Source organism: Oryza glaberrima, chromosome 4 (genome assembly GCF_000147395.1).
Source record: "Oryza glaberrima chromosome 4, OglaRS2, whole genome shotgun sequence".
Lineage (NCBI taxonomy): Eukaryota > Viridiplantae > Streptophyta > Magnoliopsida > Poales > Poaceae > Oryza > Oryza glaberrima.
In genome coordinates, this window is record NC_068329.1 from 24,309,349 (window position 1) to 24,325,486 (window position 16,138).

At 45.1% G+C, this 16,138-nt stretch overlaps 3 protein-coding genes across 3 annotated transcripts; 2 read left to right on the forward strand and 1 right to left on the reverse strand.

Annotated features, from left to right (window-relative positions):
• Nucleotides 1–1,352: 1,352 nt before the first annotated feature.
• Nucleotides 1,353–3,337, reverse strand: LOC127770477 (probable plastid-lipid-associated protein 11, chloroplastic). Its single transcript, XM_052296211.1, has 3 exons — nt 2,793–3,337; nt 2,585–2,650; nt 1,353–1,784 (listed from the first exon to the last, which is right to left on the reverse strand). The coding sequence occupies exons 1-3, from the start codon at nt 3,290–3,292 to the stop codon at nt 1,685–1,687; spliced, it is 666 nt and encodes a 221-aa protein (XP_052152171.1). The 5' UTR covers nt 3,293–3,337; the 3' UTR covers nt 1,353–1,684.
• Nucleotides 3,338–3,454: 117 nt separating this feature from the next.
• Nucleotides 3,455–9,247, forward strand: LOC127770476 (T-complex protein 1 subunit alpha). Its single transcript, XM_052296210.1, has 17 exons — nt 3,455–3,629; nt 3,764–3,828; nt 4,224–4,313; nt 4,402–4,488; nt 4,587–4,646; nt 4,756–4,806; nt 4,887–4,982; nt 5,267–5,332; nt 5,765–5,982; nt 6,212–6,308; nt 6,724–6,810; nt 7,011–7,145; nt 7,240–7,344; nt 7,836–7,964; nt 8,044–8,147; nt 8,716–8,806; nt 8,892–9,247. The coding sequence occupies exons 1-17, from the start codon at nt 3,557–3,559 to the stop codon at nt 8,973–8,975; spliced, it is 1,638 nt and encodes a 545-aa protein (XP_052152170.1). The 5' UTR covers nt 3,455–3,556; the 3' UTR covers nt 8,976–9,247.
• Nucleotides 9,248–11,008: 1,761 nt separating this feature from the next.
• Nucleotides 11,009–12,890, forward strand: LOC127769602 (expansin-B15). Its single transcript, XM_052295201.1, has 4 exons — nt 11,009–11,261; nt 11,355–11,467; nt 11,819–12,012; nt 12,265–12,890. The coding sequence occupies exons 1-4, from the start codon at nt 11,099–11,101 to the stop codon at nt 12,587–12,589; spliced, it is 795 nt and encodes a 264-aa protein (XP_052151161.1). The 5' UTR covers nt 11,009–11,098; the 3' UTR covers nt 12,590–12,890.
• Nucleotides 12,891–16,138: the final 3,248 nt, after the last annotated feature.

Genomic DNA, 16,138 nt, shown 5'->3' on the forward strand with positions numbered 1-16,138 from the left:
AGATCATCTATAGACCAGCAGTGTGTACGATATACTATCTTCGTTTTATCCTCAGTATTTCTAAGCTGCAAAAGGTATGTAAACTAACCTTGGATTGCTTTTAAGACTCGAAGGGTGGAATCAGTGCATCACTGTCCATGGGACACCAAATCGCAGATGACCACACATGGCAGGGTCATGGAGCGTCCTTTTTCACATGGGGAGCCTTTGCCTTCTATCCTTTGAAGTGGCTCCAGTACTTGGTCAGGGAGGGCCTGCTATTACAAAAGAATTGCTTCATTACTAAGTTCAATCCACCTTAACCAAATATCTCAAGGTGAAGGAAATGGTATCCAAACAAACAAAAGCAAACTAAGAAAAATAATTCTATGCTGGTTCGTGATGAGCTGATGAGTTCACACGTAGCGTACACAAACTGCCCAACATCACACAATGTAGTCTGGCCCAGGGCCATGGTCCAACCTGTCCTCCTAAAGCCTCACCATATGTTGTTCGACTGCGACTAGAACCTGCAGTAGTCTAGTACAAGGAAGCAATTATCAGACTAGACACTTGAAACAAGCTGTTGAAAGGAGAACTTTCTATTCAGTTCAACAGTAGGACCAACGAAAGCATTTCAAAAGTATTTTGCTTCAGTGCTTCTGTTCAGGCCTGGAATATCATGGAGAAGTAGTGATGTTCAATCAATCTATCACATAGATACCTTTTCACTTACTTTTCTTAAATGACAGGGAGCATTGACGATGCAGCAAAAATTAAACCAGGTATTGAGCAGAATTTTTCCTAGATAAAGAAACGAGCAAACAAAAATAACCAGGAAAATTCAGACATGGCAAATTGAATTTCTCTTCTCATTGCACTACAAATCCTGCCAGCATTCCAAGGGGGCAGTAGAAGGATAGAGTCCGATCCCTGCAAAAAGTTGATCTGATCTTCAGTGGTCAATTGATAGATGGAATGAAACATAACACTGTATCTGAAACCCCTAGAATTAGAAATCATGGGTAAGTGGTTACAGAAACTGAATCTAATGTTTCATATCATTAAGCTTGCGACACTACAATGCTACTTTTCCCAAAGCAAAGTTGGATTTGATCTCATTGACTCCTCATGAGTATAAAAGGAAAAGGAACCCTGATACAGATAAAGCAAGACCATACATAGTTTACTATCTTAATCAGATGATGGCATTCATTGACCTGATTTGCTGAGAACTTGCTTCAATGTGAAAAACTACTACTTAAAGCTGGAAGCAACAGGCAAAACAATACTAACAAAAGGTACTGAAACTGTCAACAATTCCATCATGGCTCTTGATATCGTGGGCCATAACAATATGCTGTCAAGTTCGCTAACGTAGTTCACCGTAATGGGCAGCATCTTTTTCATATGTCCAAAAGCACATCAAATACTTGGCAAGTTTGTGTTCTCTCACATAGGGGATACCTAGGTATTATTTAACCTAGACAATTCCTTGGAAGAAGAACCTTGCTGCACATGCATTACTAATCAAACTTACCATCTAATTCCGGGAGAACATAGTATTGTCTAGGAAAAGAAATGTCATAGCACGAATGGTTAACACTTTGCTGAGAAAGCACAAGGCTCTGACAATCTGCTTCTTATATTCACAAGGCACATCACAAGACTGGCTATGCATTCAATCAACTTTGAATTTTAACAATTATCCATTCCATGAATATGGAGCGCGTTCAACAACTAAATAGTCCCCTCGTATGTCCTTTGCTACGCGGATGTCATCATCCAAATAGACAGTGTCAAACCTGAAAGTAGAGGCATATATTATGTAAATGTCAAAAGACCTAACACATACAAGCCAAATTTCCAAATAGATGGTGTCAAACCAGAAACTGATAAAACGAAACAGAACTGATAAACTGAACAAATGTCAAAGACCTAACTGGTAAAAATGTGTTTCCAGTCCAGCTTTATTTACATTCACTCTCTACTGATCAGGTGAAGAAAACATATACACCATCCCTGAAAATGGAGGTGGGAAAGGAAAGCCCTTGTAGATGATGATTTGGTCATCTAGTAACAAAAATGAAAAGTTTGCTAGACTTATAAATTGTTGATTATGCAGCACAGTTCCAAAAACTATTTCTGGTCATACATATTTGACACTTAGGACAAGATTCGGTTAAACTTTTAAAACTCGGATGATTAATTTTAGATTAGAATAAATTTATGATATATATATTTTTGAGTCAAATCTAAGTATACCCCTTTTTTGGCTTTTAAACTAAGCATTTGACCAATAATTTATGGTCAAAATTTTAAAAGTTTGACCAATTCTTATCTTACCTAAAATAATTATGACTGCGAGAGTAATGTATTTGATTTAATGAAATGGTTTACGATTACGTGAACACAATATCAATCCATGAATGCCACATACGATTTCATTCCTTGAAAATTGTTGCAAACAATGCACAATATCTCGTGCTATGCTTCCACAATTATTTCTGTCTCCTTTGTTTTTGCTATTTCATTGGAACTCAACTTGTAAGATTATTCGAGTGAAGTGCATGATACTACCAATTGAAGAATATCTTCCACTCACCATCCTTTCCCAAAGGGCGGAAACGGGACCTCCCAATTGCTCCCTCTCAACATAGCGCGTGTAAACCTGCAACAAGCAAACATAAAATAAAACAATCAGCAGTTGCTCTAATTACCACAAGCTGATGAAACAACAGATGATGATGTCTTCTTTTTGGAAAGAACAGATGATTATGTTAAGCCTAAACAAAAAGCTGGAGGAAGCCTGCCTAAAATTGACTCGCTGGGGCGGCTGGATCTCGATGGAGCCGTTCACGACGAACGCGCCAGAGGGCGGGAAGGTGATCACGTTGTTGAGGGCGCCACCGGGGACGTCGATTACCTGGAGCACATCACCGGCGGCGGTGCGGAAGAAGGGGGCGTTGCGCACGATGAAGAGCTGCTCATGCTCGGTGGTCCAGAGGAGCCGCCACGTACCGGAAAGCTTGTCGGCATCGGAAACGGTATCGGATCCGGGAGCAGCGGCGGCGAGGGCGTCGATGCAGGAGACGATGTCGGCGAGGCGGGAGGGGTCGGACTGGGTGTCGAGGCCGCGGCGTTGGTCGGCGATGAGGCGGAGGAGCTCGTCCTTCTCTGGCGGAGGGCGGGAGCGCCGTGAGGGGAAGAGGGCGCGGAGGAAGCCGCCGGCGGCAGGGGGCGCGGGGGCGAGGCGGCGGTTGCCCCTCGGAATCGGCGCGAGAATTTTCGCGTGGGAGACTAGTGGCGCCATGGGCGAGGATTTGGTTTGGGTGGTGGCGGTGACGGGGGGAAGGGGAGGCGAGCTCGCGTTGCCTTCGTGAGGAGTTTGGGCCGGTATAATGGGCTGGGCTCATCAAGGCCCATCAAGTCCAAGGTCCATTTCACAACCGCATCGAACCCTAACCCCCGCGGCTCCTCCAGCAAAACCCCCCATTGCAGGCGCCGACCCCCGCCTCGAACTCTCCAGTGCTGCCTCCACAGTTTTCGCCTCGCCGCCGCCGCCGTCGTCGTCGCCATGGCGATCACCGCCCAGACCCCCGACATCCTCGGCGAGCGCCAGTCCGGCCAGGACGTCCGCACGCAAAACGGTAACTCGTCTCTCCCCCTCCTGCAAGCCCTTCCCCGCCGCCAGATTCCGTGGAGTCGCGGCGGGTTTTTGTAAGATCTAGTGGCACGACTCGCCGTCCGGACGCGGGGATTTGATTTCCTTCTCTGATTGCAGTGGTGGCGTGCCAGGCGGTGGCCAACATCGTTAAGTCCTCGCTTGGGCCCGTGGGGCTCGACAAGGTTTGTACCTTGCGATTTGATCTACTTGGTTGCGCATAAATTGTTACTGTGTGTGAAGGATGCGAACTTGTAGGTTTCAAAATTGTGTGATCCGCTACTTAGAATGACGTATTTTCTCCTTTATGAGCTGCTCATTGGGATCCAGATGTAGTTCAGTCGCTTACTGATTCAACAGTGTAATATGTGTGCGGCTAATGTTGTTATGTGCTCGAAATAACTATCAGTATCACTAAACTTTTTATGAAATCATGAAATTACAACAGTATGTGCATCAGTATCACTAAACCTAATCAGGATTAATGAAGTTAGACTTAGATCAGTTCTGCACCACACCAATCCCTGATAATTCCAAAAGGTTGGCTGGAATGAGCTAATTGAGCATATCCTTCTTGTAGATGCTTGTGGATGATATTGGTGATGTTACCATAACAAATGATGGAGCAACCATTTTGAGGATGTTGGAAGTCGAGCATCCAGCAGCAAAGGTGATGTCAGGCAGCTTAAAGGTGCCATCTCCTTTTTCCCCTGTTTGTTGTTTTGTGCTTAGTTGTTTTTTGGTCTTGTTATTGTTAGGTTCTTGTTGAGTTGGCTGAGCTTCAAGACAGAGAGGTGGGAGATGGAACGACATCTGTTGTGATAATAGCCGCAGAATTGCTAAAGGTAATGAAATGGAGCTTTCATGTCAGTCTTTTCTTCCCTATGTATTTGCCTACCATTCTAAATATGCATTTATGACACTCTTTTTTTCTTTTTACCAGCGGGGCAATGATCTTGTGAGAAACAAAATCCATCCGACATCTATTATCAGTGGCTACAGGGTGAGTTTTGCACTTCATAATTCAGCTGCAGTACAATTTCAGATTTAAAATGAATGTTCCAGCTGCAAACCCACATTGCTTAACATGTTTTACCATCATTTACTACCAGCTTGCTATGCGTGAAGCTTGCAAATATGTTGAAGAAAAGTTGGCTGTCAAGGTAAGAGAATACTATCTGCTTAATGAATAGCAGCAGATTACTTCTTGACACCTGACACTAGTATCTATCAACATTTTCAGGTTGATAAACTTGGAAAGGATTCTCTTATAAACTGTGCGAAGACAAGCATGTCCTCGAAGCTGATTAATAGTGACAGTGATTTCTTCGCAAATCTGGTAAGTTCCTATTGCCATATATATACATTTGTATTTTCAGCTGTAAGTTTGATTTTAGTGATACTTGTTAAATTTAAATAAATATTTAGTTGATACTCTATATCTGTATATATAGGCAGTCCAATTTATTTCTTTCCAATGTCGTAGCATGCTATAATGCTTCACTGTTAAGTCTCTATCTGACAGTTAGGCATCTCCGTAGCCAAATGCTAGTGCTTTAATTCACTTTCTGTAAGCTTTCCTTCAAACTGTGCTGTATAATTAACATGGCTGTTGTTTAATAGGTTGTCGATGCAGTCCAAGCTGTGAAGACCACAAACGCTAAGGGAGAAGTGAAGTATCCTATCAAGGTGAGTTACATGCTTGTGATTCTTGTTATACATCAAAGCAAAACTTTGTTGTGTGCAATTGCAATACACTGAATGAGATATATTGAATTGTGCACTTGTGCTTCACTGATTGTTCTCTTTCTGTAGCCTCTATTATTGTTTGGAAATTGTAGAGTATTACACTTGTTTGTGAGCTTTGCTATATGTGACCTTTGTTCTTTTCTCCTGGTTATGTATAACATATTGGACACCTTGAGAGCTAATAAAGTTTAACTTCTACCTTAATTATATGCTGTTATGTCATTGACTTTCTTGTTAACCAATAACCATTCATGTATGGACATGGCATTCAAGTTATTTCTCTAAAAGTACTTTGCAATAACCATTTTTTGATTTTTATATTAACAAAATCGACAGAAATTTGCTGGTAACTATAGCTCATCTGATCTGCAGAGCATTAATATTTTGAAAGCCCATGGTAAAAGTGCCAAGGACAGTTACCTGCTGAATGGGTATGCACTAAACACAGGCCGTGCAGCTCAAGGAATGCCTACTAGAGTAACCCCGGCAAGAATTGCATGTCTTGATTTTAACCTTCAGAAGACAAAAATGCAATTGGGTGTTCAAGTCCTTGTAACTGATCCAAGGGAACTTGAGAAAATTCGTCAGAGGTATGTGCATTTACTTTTTCCAACGCATTCTGATTCATTTGTTTTGTATACTTAATGAGTCAACAATTGGGGTGTTCTCTTTTATCTGATTTGCACATTTTATTTTTTTTATATTTTTATTGTGTTTTTTTTATTTCTATTGTTTTGTGGAATGTGGTTGGATCCACACATAATTCTATTATAATTTATGGTCTCCAATTGTAAACCATAATCTTACTTTTCATGGCAGAGAATCTGACATAACAAAGGAGCGAATTGAGAAAATTCTGAAGGCTGGTGCTAATGTTGTACTGACCACTAAGGGAATTGATGATATGTCACTGAAGGTATGTTTTATTCAAGTAGAAACATTCTTTTATTACCTAAATATAATCTATTGACTTCGGTTGGACTGGTAAGAGCTCTGTTATTGATTGAATACTAGTACATGGACGGTATTGTGTTGATGTTGATTGAGCGTGGGTGTTTGTGGGGTATTCATTATCAATTTCCTCAGGAAACTTCTTCAATCATTGAATCTTTTTGGTTGTCCAAACTGAGCTTCTGTTTCATAATTTTAGTTAGACTTCTTTTTACTCTGAAGAGAGCTGTTTCATTATTGAATTGGTTTTGATTATTTTGAAAGAGCTACTTGGTTCATGTGGTGTTTGTGTGTTAATCTTTGTATATGTATGATGTTGATGATTCCTGGCTACTGTCTTTAAATCTGCTTTATGACTGTTCAATGGAATATCATTTCAGTACTTCGTTGAGGCTGGAGCAATTGCTGTAAGGCGTGTGCGTAAGGAGGATTTGCGCCATGTTGCCAAGGCTACTGGTGCAACTATGGTATGCCTCACCTTTTGTTTATCGAGTTGTAACAACATTGGAATACATAATTGTGCAGATGACTAATAGAATTAATAAATGATGAAGCAACTTCCCTTGCGATACCACTGTAATTTTAGTCTTAAGTTTGTTGCTTCTAGTCCTAATATTAATGCTACACAAACTGTTTGGTGCTGTCCTAATTTGGTAGTAAATTGCAGGTATCTACATTTGCTGATATGGAAGGTGAAGAGACATTCGATTCATCGTTCCTTGGACATGCTGATGAAGTTGTTGAGGAAAGAATTGCTGATGATGATGTAATTTTGGTGAAAGGAACAAAGAACACCAGCGCTGTATGTACTTTTCAATTCCAATGCAAATCTTATATTTTGTATAACAAAACCAGCAAGAGTTTAGGGGAATCACGCCTGCATTTCTTTTATGCAGGTCTCAATTATACTTAGAGGCGCAAATGACTTCATGCTAGATGAGATTGACAGATCATTGCATGATGCATTGTGCATTGTGAAGAGAACGCTGGAATCCAATATGGTATAACCTTTTGCTTCTGTTCCTTAACATGTTGGTTCCCTGCAGTTGAATATATAAAGTTCACTGTTATATTAAGATTTTTGGGAGAGTAAGAAAAAAATTTCTTTTTTTTTCATTTGAGCACTACTGTTGTCCTGTTACCACGTGAGACCTTTGATTAGACACTAACATGTTGATTAGTTGTATTTAGTGCCCCATCATTATTCTTTTGTCAATTGCTTATGCTGTACAATGCCAAATGACCATGTTTGCCATTATATTTCTTCAGAGGATAGCTTCCATGCTTTTGCAAACCAAATCAACCAAAGCAGTTAAAATTTTCACAACTGAGCCACTTGGTGCAATTCTATCTGTGTTGTCACTTGTTTCAGTCATTTATGCCTGCATTCCATCCACAGAACAATGTTGGCAGTGTATACTTCATATTAGCCGTGAATGTAGTTCTGGCATTGTAACTTTGGTGGCGCTTTAAACATGTATGTATCATGCAGGTTGTTGCTGGTGGTGGTGCAGTTGAAGCTGCATTGTCTGTATACTTGGAGAATCTTGCTACAACCCTTGGGTCCAGGGAACAGTTGGCCATTGCTGAATTCGCGGAATCTTTGTTAATCATTCCAAAGGTTTGATCACTTGTGTTCTATGTGTTTACATACTGGATGACATAAAATATTAATGTGAAGTGTGACCTTGTGATGTCAGGTTCTTTCTGTCAATGCTGCAAAAGATGCAACTGAGCTTGTAGCAAAGCTTAGGGCATATCATCATACTGCTCAAACAAAGGCTGATAAGCAACACTTTTCAAGGTAATTACAGAACATGTCTTCGTTGTTATCTGAATAAGATGTGGTTCTTTTATCTTGTACATATAGTATGTTCTAGATCTTTGAAAAGCTCTCCAAATTCTTTTTTGATGAACTTTTGGGACAATTCTAGAGATATTATGTTATAGAGTAAATTTCACAAAGCTACAAATACTTGAGCAAATTATCGGAAAACTACAGATTTAGGTGATGTATCACAAAACTATATATTTAACAATAAATTTATCACAAAACTATATGTCTGATGCCAAGTATTGCAAAACTACAGATTTAATAATAAAATTACCCCAAAACTACAGGTTTAATGTCAATTTAATCACAAAACTTGGACGTTGATAACTCAGACATACCATTAGTGCTAATGATTTGAACCCCAAAATCTGTTGTTTTGTGATAATTTTATTATTAAATCTGTAGTTTCGCGATACTTGGCATTAAACATATAGTTAATGTTAGTCAGCCATCTATTAAAAGGAAGAAGTTAATGTGTTCCTGAATGTGTGTAATTTATCAATAGAGTAACCAGTAAATTCACTTCTGTTTGCTGCAGCATGGGTCTTGACCTTTCAAAAGGTATCATTCGCAACAACCTTGAATATGGTGTCATTGAGCCAGCAATGAGTAAAGTAAAGATTATTCAGGTTGGTATACTTAGCATAGGTCTTATCATGATGTTTGACTGAAATCTGAGGCCCTTACGCCATTTCCTTTTTTTTTCCCTTGCAGTTTGCCACTGAGGCGGCCATTACTATCCTGAGGATTGATGACATGATCAAACTTACGAAGGAAGAGAGCGGGAACGAAGAGTAACAAGCATTGACACTCATTTTTGTGATCACGAGTGATCTGCTATGTGTGATGGTTGTGATAGACCCCTAGAATGTTTGTAAGTTTTTTGTTTCTGTCTTTAATTAGACATTCACTTAGGATATTGTACCAAGGAGTTCCGGGTGAATGTGTATCCGTATTGTGTTTAATGCTATTTTGGAACGACCGTCACGGTTTACTCTCTAAGACTGTTGCGGGCAAAGCTGCTCTGTTTTTAAAACGAGGACCTCTTGCATACTGTTGCGGTAAAGATACTATGTTTTCAAAATGAGGACTAATTTCACATGGAATTCATGCTGCGTTGGTTCATGTTGTGATCTCCCTTAATTCCGAAATAAGCGAATCTAGGGTATGATTTGACGAAATAAATCTGAATAAAGTCCTATCTAGATATAACATTTATATGAGTTTGTCACATTCAATTTTTCAATTTTAGATTGGTTTATTTTGAGAGTGAGGCAACATGTCTGTGAACTCTACTGTGCTGCGTTTGCTACATTTACCAGCTGGAAGTAAACCAAAATTACCTCCAGCCAATGGATATGCTGGGAACGCAGTGAAGCCAGTACGGAAAAACCCCTGGTAGGCTTAGGCCCCAAAGCTCCTGTTTCGGCCTGGGGAGGTTAAATGTTAATGGGCTAGAATGGAAGGCCCTTCAGAGCAGGCCGGTTCACACCTGTGATTACGTCATGCCATACGTGCCGTGCAGATTCACCGGGGATGGCGGGATCCTCGGGTTAATGGCAGAAATCAAGGCGGACAAAATTAGCCACCCGGGCACTCCATCGATTTTTGACGCGACCACAGTACTCAAAACAGCTATCCCCCGCAGTTAACACTGCACGACGACTCGTGCAAGTTACATGCAACCGTGCCTTTCGTCATCCCACACACTTTCATGCATATGCATTGCACATCGATCGCCAACGCCAAGTCGTTGCCACCAGCCGATCCACTGTGTGCAGCCTACCTACATTCACGCGTGGCACCCGGAGCTCGCCCGCCCTCCCGCCGGCCAAGCGCACATGTTGGCCGCCGATGGCGTACGTACGACCGCCTAATTCTCGCTGATGTAGAGAGCCGTAGCCCGGGAGGCCATGGCCCGGCAAAGCTGCCCCGAATCACGGTGTTTGCTCGCGGGAGCCGACGGTGCGCTCGCTCGTCAGGAGAGTTGACGGGGACGAGATTGGCGGATTTGGGGATGCGGCCGGGGATGAAACGGTCGATCGGTTGACCCGGGAGGAGGAAGAATGAAGCTGGTGTGGTGAGAGCGAGGCTAGGGGAGACGTCTCGGGATGCGCAAGCTTAAGCGGTCACCATCGCATCACGCGCGCGGGCGTGCGGGCGTGCAGTGATCAACCGAAATAACGGCCAATCTCCTGTGCACTTTTGACTTTCCATTTTGCCAATAGTAGTAGGCAGGATTCGCAAACGTAAGCGTCGTCGTCCAGCAAGTTATTGACAATGTTATGCACAAATTATAATCATGTACAGTTACCCTCTGTTGCAGATTAACACAAGCTATGCACATTAATTGTATTAGCACCTTTCTCTCATGCATGCCGCCCTGGAGGTTCAGGGTGCAATGACACATAGCATGTATGCTACATTCACGAGTTTGTTAACCAAAGATGGGCTCCAGCCAAATGGTATGGCTTCATTCACTAGCTTGCCAGATCTAGCCAGGCAGGCAGAAACTGAAAGCTAGTAATAATACCGGTAAAACTGCCATGGTCCCGATACCGATCGAATTGAGGATTGGACAAGTGAACTACACACAAAAGGACCGGCCTACTACTACGTAAATAGCTAATTACTTTTCGACTGTACTTAAACATGTTGACCCTAGCCATGTGCATTAGCATGGATATGGAACTATCCAACAGAGCAAGCAAGCAGAGCGATTTGTCTGCATACGCATGCATGCACGGAGGGATATGCCCACACAAACCCATCGTCTGCTGCCTATAAATAGATCACCTCCTTTCCCTAGCTACCTCACACACAGCCCACACCACCTCTCATCGACTCATTTGCTTGCATCTTCCAAATCCTTGCAAAGCAACAACAATCCTAGCAAGTTTAGCTAAGCAGGTATAGCAGCCATGGCTTCCAGGTTCCAGCTGATTTTGTCGACCTTCGTTGTCATTGCCGCTGTCACTATGCTTCCACGCCCTTGCGCTTCCATCGAGTTCCACCGCAAGCTCTCCAGCTGGTCCAATGGCGGAGCTACGTGGTATGGCGCTGCAAATGGCGCCGGAAGTGATGGTAAATACGTTGTCATCAGATGAGAGTTTCTTCGAAAAGAAAATTCATGCCTATGTATGTCATGTCTTAACAGTGCAATATCTGTGTGTACAGGTGGTGCATGTGGGTACCAGGGTGCCGTCTTCCAGGCACCGTTCTCGTCTATGATCGCCGCCGGCAGTCCTTCCATCTACAAGTCTGGCTTGGGCTGCGGCTCTTGCTACCAGGTACATATATACCGACAGATCAGAATATATATCTAGTATAATTAAGTCAGTGCACATACATGTACTCCCTCCGTCCCAATATATTTGACGCCGTTGATTTTTTAAAAAATATTTGACCGTTCGTCTTATTCAAAAAAATTTAAGTAATTATTAATTCTTTTCCTATCATTTGATTTATTGTTAAGTATACTTTTACGTATACATATAGTTTTACACATTTCACAAAAGTTTTTGAATAAGACGAACGGTCAAACATATTTAAAAAAGTCAACGGCGTCAAACATTTAGGGAAGGGGGGAGTATATGCCTGTATTGCATCTAACATTGGAAATCAACAATATAATGTTTCAGGTGAAATGCACTGGAAATAGCGCTTGCTCGGGCAACCCGGTGACTGTCGTCCTCACCGACGAGTGCCCCGGAGGCCCGTGCCTCAGCGAGCCGGTCCACTTCGACCTGAGCGGCACGGCGTTCGGTGCCATGGCGAACCCCGGCCAGGCCGACCAGCTGCGCGCCGCCGGCGTCCTCCAAATCCAGTACAACCGGTAAGCGAGCATCTTTCACTTCCGTGCAAAAATTGCTGCAGCAGCAATGGCCAAAAGTCGGCCAAGCAGCAGAACACTTGCAGTTATCACGGCTTCACTCATCTTCTCTTATCACCACGCATGGACCACCGGTCACCGGGGCACATGCACTGCTTCAGCTATAACCTCCATGCATGCAACTGTCCTTCAATTCTTCTTCTCGTGTTGGTTTCTTTCAAACGATCCGATCGAACGCACGTGATGTGTGTACAGCGTGCCGTGCAACTGGGGCGGAGTGAAGCTCACCTTCGTCGTGGACGCCGGCTCGAACCCCAACTACTTCGCCGTGCTCGTCAAGTACGAGAACGGAGACGGTGACCTCTCCGGCGTGGAGCTCATGCAGACCGGCGCCGGCGCCGCCTGGACGCAGATGCAGCAGTCGTGGGGCGCCGTCTGGAAGCTGAACGCCGGCTCGGCACTGCAGGCGCCGTTCTCCATCCGCCTCACGTCCAGCTCCGGCAAGACGCTCGTCGCCAGCAACGTCATCCCTTCCGGGTGGAAGCCCGGCATGTCGTACATATCGACGGTGAACTTCTAACGATCGCAAGCAATATCTCGACTTGCATGCTTGCTGCATGCATGTGTCTGCAGTCTGCAGGCATATGTTAGATCGGTTATTCGTTGGTGCAACAACGATGTGTGCTACAGGGCTACAGGTTTGTCGTAAGTGTGAAATTAATAACGGCGAGATGCAGAGGCGGAGGCGCAGATGATTTACTAGTTCTCCCCTCCTCGCCGCAGTACGTGTCAATGATTATCGTTATACGTGTTTACTGTGTGTATTGTTTGTATCAGAACAGAGCCGACCAGTGCTTATAAACGTGCTATATATGAACATATTCGCATTGTGTTGTTGTGTCTTGACTGTGCATACATGTCTCTCGGCATGCAACATGAAACTATTTTATCCCTCCTTATTTACATGTCACTTAAATGATTAAGAAAAAAATTAAAAAATAAAAAAATGTATTAACATGTGTTATATCACTTCATAAATATGCAAGTTCAAATTCAACTTATACATCTCGCAACAAAAAAAAATAAATTAAACTACAACTAGTAACGCATATTCAAAGTTAAATTTATTTTTTTGTTACGAGATGTGTAGGTTGAATTTGAACTTGCATGTTTATAGAGTGATATATCATATAACACATGTTAATATATCTTTATAATCTTTTTAATTTTTTATATTTGAGTGACATGCAAACAGCGAGTGGACATCCCCACTAGACACCAGTTTGGCAGACTGCACCTAAAATGGTCCCATACCATTCGGTGCCCAGGCCTTGGAAAGTATGGGGGCAGTTTTGGGTTTAGGCCGAGGAATAAGTTCATCTAAGGTCCCTTAATTTTACACCGAATCCGATTTTCGTCCTTAAACCCCAAAACCAGATACAAACGGTCCCTGAACTGTTAAAACCGGGGTAAACGAGGTCCCTCGGTGGTTTGGAAGGCGGTTTTGGCTGACATGGCGCCTACGTGGATAGTTTGACTAGGTCTCCGTCTCACGTGGCATTGACATGGCGCTGACGCGACGTAGACGTGGCAATTATATCTCAGAAAAATAATAAAATCTGTGGGCCCACATGTCATCCTCACACCCCCTTTCTTCCCTCTCCCTTTTCTTCATCTTCTTCCCGTAGGCAAGCGAGGCTGCGAGGCGGCGACCTCGGCAACCGCGCCGCCGCCGCCTCAGTTGCCAGGCTCCTCCTCGCCGGACCACCGCCTCCATCCTCCTTCCCCTGCGCCGCCTCTACACCGACGCAACAGCCAGCACGAGGCGGCAGAGCTTGTTGCGACGGCGCTTCGCATGGAATTCCGGCCGCCGCTCGTGGCTCGTGGCGAAGAGGCGGAGCACGGCGTCGGAAGGGGAGAGCACGGCATAGGCGGCGAGAAGGCGGCGTCGTCGGTGAGGCGGCCGGAGACGAGCATGGCGGCGTGGACGACGGCGAGCTCACGTGGGGTCGTGCAACGGTCGGCCAGGAGGGACAGGTTCGGCCGGCGCCGGACGCTGCTGCGGGGGAGGCGGGCGTTGACGACTCCGCTCGCCCGCCGCCGCGCCCCTCTGCTCCGTGTCCCGGAGCCGCCGCCGTCCCCGCGCCTCACTCCCCCCGGGGCACGCGTATAGGAAAGGGGAAGAGGAACGAAGGAGCTAAAGCCATGGCGAGCCACGAGCTCGTGTTGTCTTGTTGCTTCACCAAAGCCGGCGTCGTCGCTTCCCCATCACCGACGGCCTCCTGGAGCCGAGAGCGGAGGGCGACGCCGAGGTGGAGGACAACGCCGGAGGGGACACCAGAACCCGATTGTTCTGCAGCACGACCAAAATCATGTAGCAACCAAGCAAGAGAAACAAATTAATCAGGATATGGTGAACATTTGAAAAAAATAAAATAAAATTCATGTCGCGGGTGCACTGCACCAAAGCGTACACCATCGTGCACGGTAGCGTTCAGCAGCACCGCGACGTGCTCCCGGAACCTGCCGGCGATGAAGGTGTCCACCACGTTGGTGTTGTTCAGCGGCTACTCCGGCTTGTTGCCGTACCTGGAGACAAAGTCCACGTCGGAGAATAGGAGCTGGAAGCAGTCGTAGTAGAGCAGGACGTTCTTGCGGAGCTCGCAGAGCGGCCTGTTCGTCCTGTTCATGGCGGCGTCGAACGCGTCCCTGATGCAGCCGGCGCAAAGGAAGAAAAGAGAGGGGAGAGGAAGAAGGGAGAAGTGAGGATGACATGTGGGGCCTACGTGGGCCCCACCATTTTGTAGTTATTTTTTGTGTGTAGCTGACATGTGGGCCCACCGTTTTTTTATTTTTTCCAAGATATAATTGCCACGTCAGCGCCACGTGGGATGAAGACCTAGTCAAACCAGCCACGTAGGCACCATGTCAGTCAAAACCGCCTTCCAAACCGCCGAGGGACCTTGTTTGCACCGGTTTTGACGGTTCATGGACAAATTATATCTGGTTTTGGGGTTAAAGGATGAAAATCGGATTCGGTGTAAATTAAGGGACCTTAGATGAACTTATTCCTTAGGCCGAAGCTTCCAACAATTCGGATTATCCAAGGTGGGCTGGGATAGTTGATTCCAGCCCGTATAGGACGAAAGCCCAATTCGCTCCTCCCAAAGCGCAGCAAATTTGTGTTGGGCCTAGGCCGCTCTCTATCTACGTCAACCGGCCTGCTATCACAACAACTTTCCGCTAATCTCGCCGACGGCAGCGCCCCCCCCCCCCCCCCCCCCCCCCAACCACCACCATACACACACCACCCCCACCGTGGCGTCGACTACATGATCGGCGGCGTAGGAGAAGAAGAGCCCATCGGTGGAAGACGATGTGATATGCCCAGATAGAGACGCGCGGGCGCGGCTGTTGTTTTCACGGGACGACGTGCGCCCCCCTGCGCGATCAGCCGTCGTCTGATCACTGCATGATGATCTCCTCGGCCCGAACAGGCGAACAGCGTTGCCTCCCACGTCCGCCTGCCCGCCCGCGCGGTTGGAGCAGGAGCTTCGCTATCAACGGCGCGTTGCACGGGATATTCCAGCGATTCCGCGACCCAAAATATCCAATACGTTAAGATGAGACCACACGCCCGTTTCGTCACCCTCCCTGCCTATGTGCACCGCACGTTTAGCGATCGCTCCGGGGAATTTCTCGTGGGGATTGCCGATTGCGTGCGTGCGTGCGTGGGTGCGCGGCAACGATTCGGTTGGTGTAGAGGAGGATTACGTGCGTGCCGGCGTGACGGTCTGTGTCGAGGGGAACAGCAACGCTCTCAGCTCACTACGCGGCGCGAGATTCGGGGGGATTGGGCCTGCAGCCGGGCCCACACCAACTTCTCGCGGTAAACGGCCCATTTCCTTATCGGAAAATAACTTATACTATCATACAGCCCTCATCATAGACTATCTATGTATCTATCTATCTATTATTAAGACAGCTCGAAACGAAGGCACCACGTTCGCCGTGGGGGCTAGAAAATCCTACATTAATCGGAGAAAAAGAAAAGAAGAGTCAACGTAGAAATACAATTAAAAATAGCTGAAATTCGGAATTAAAAATATGCAATATGGAAAGAGGAGTC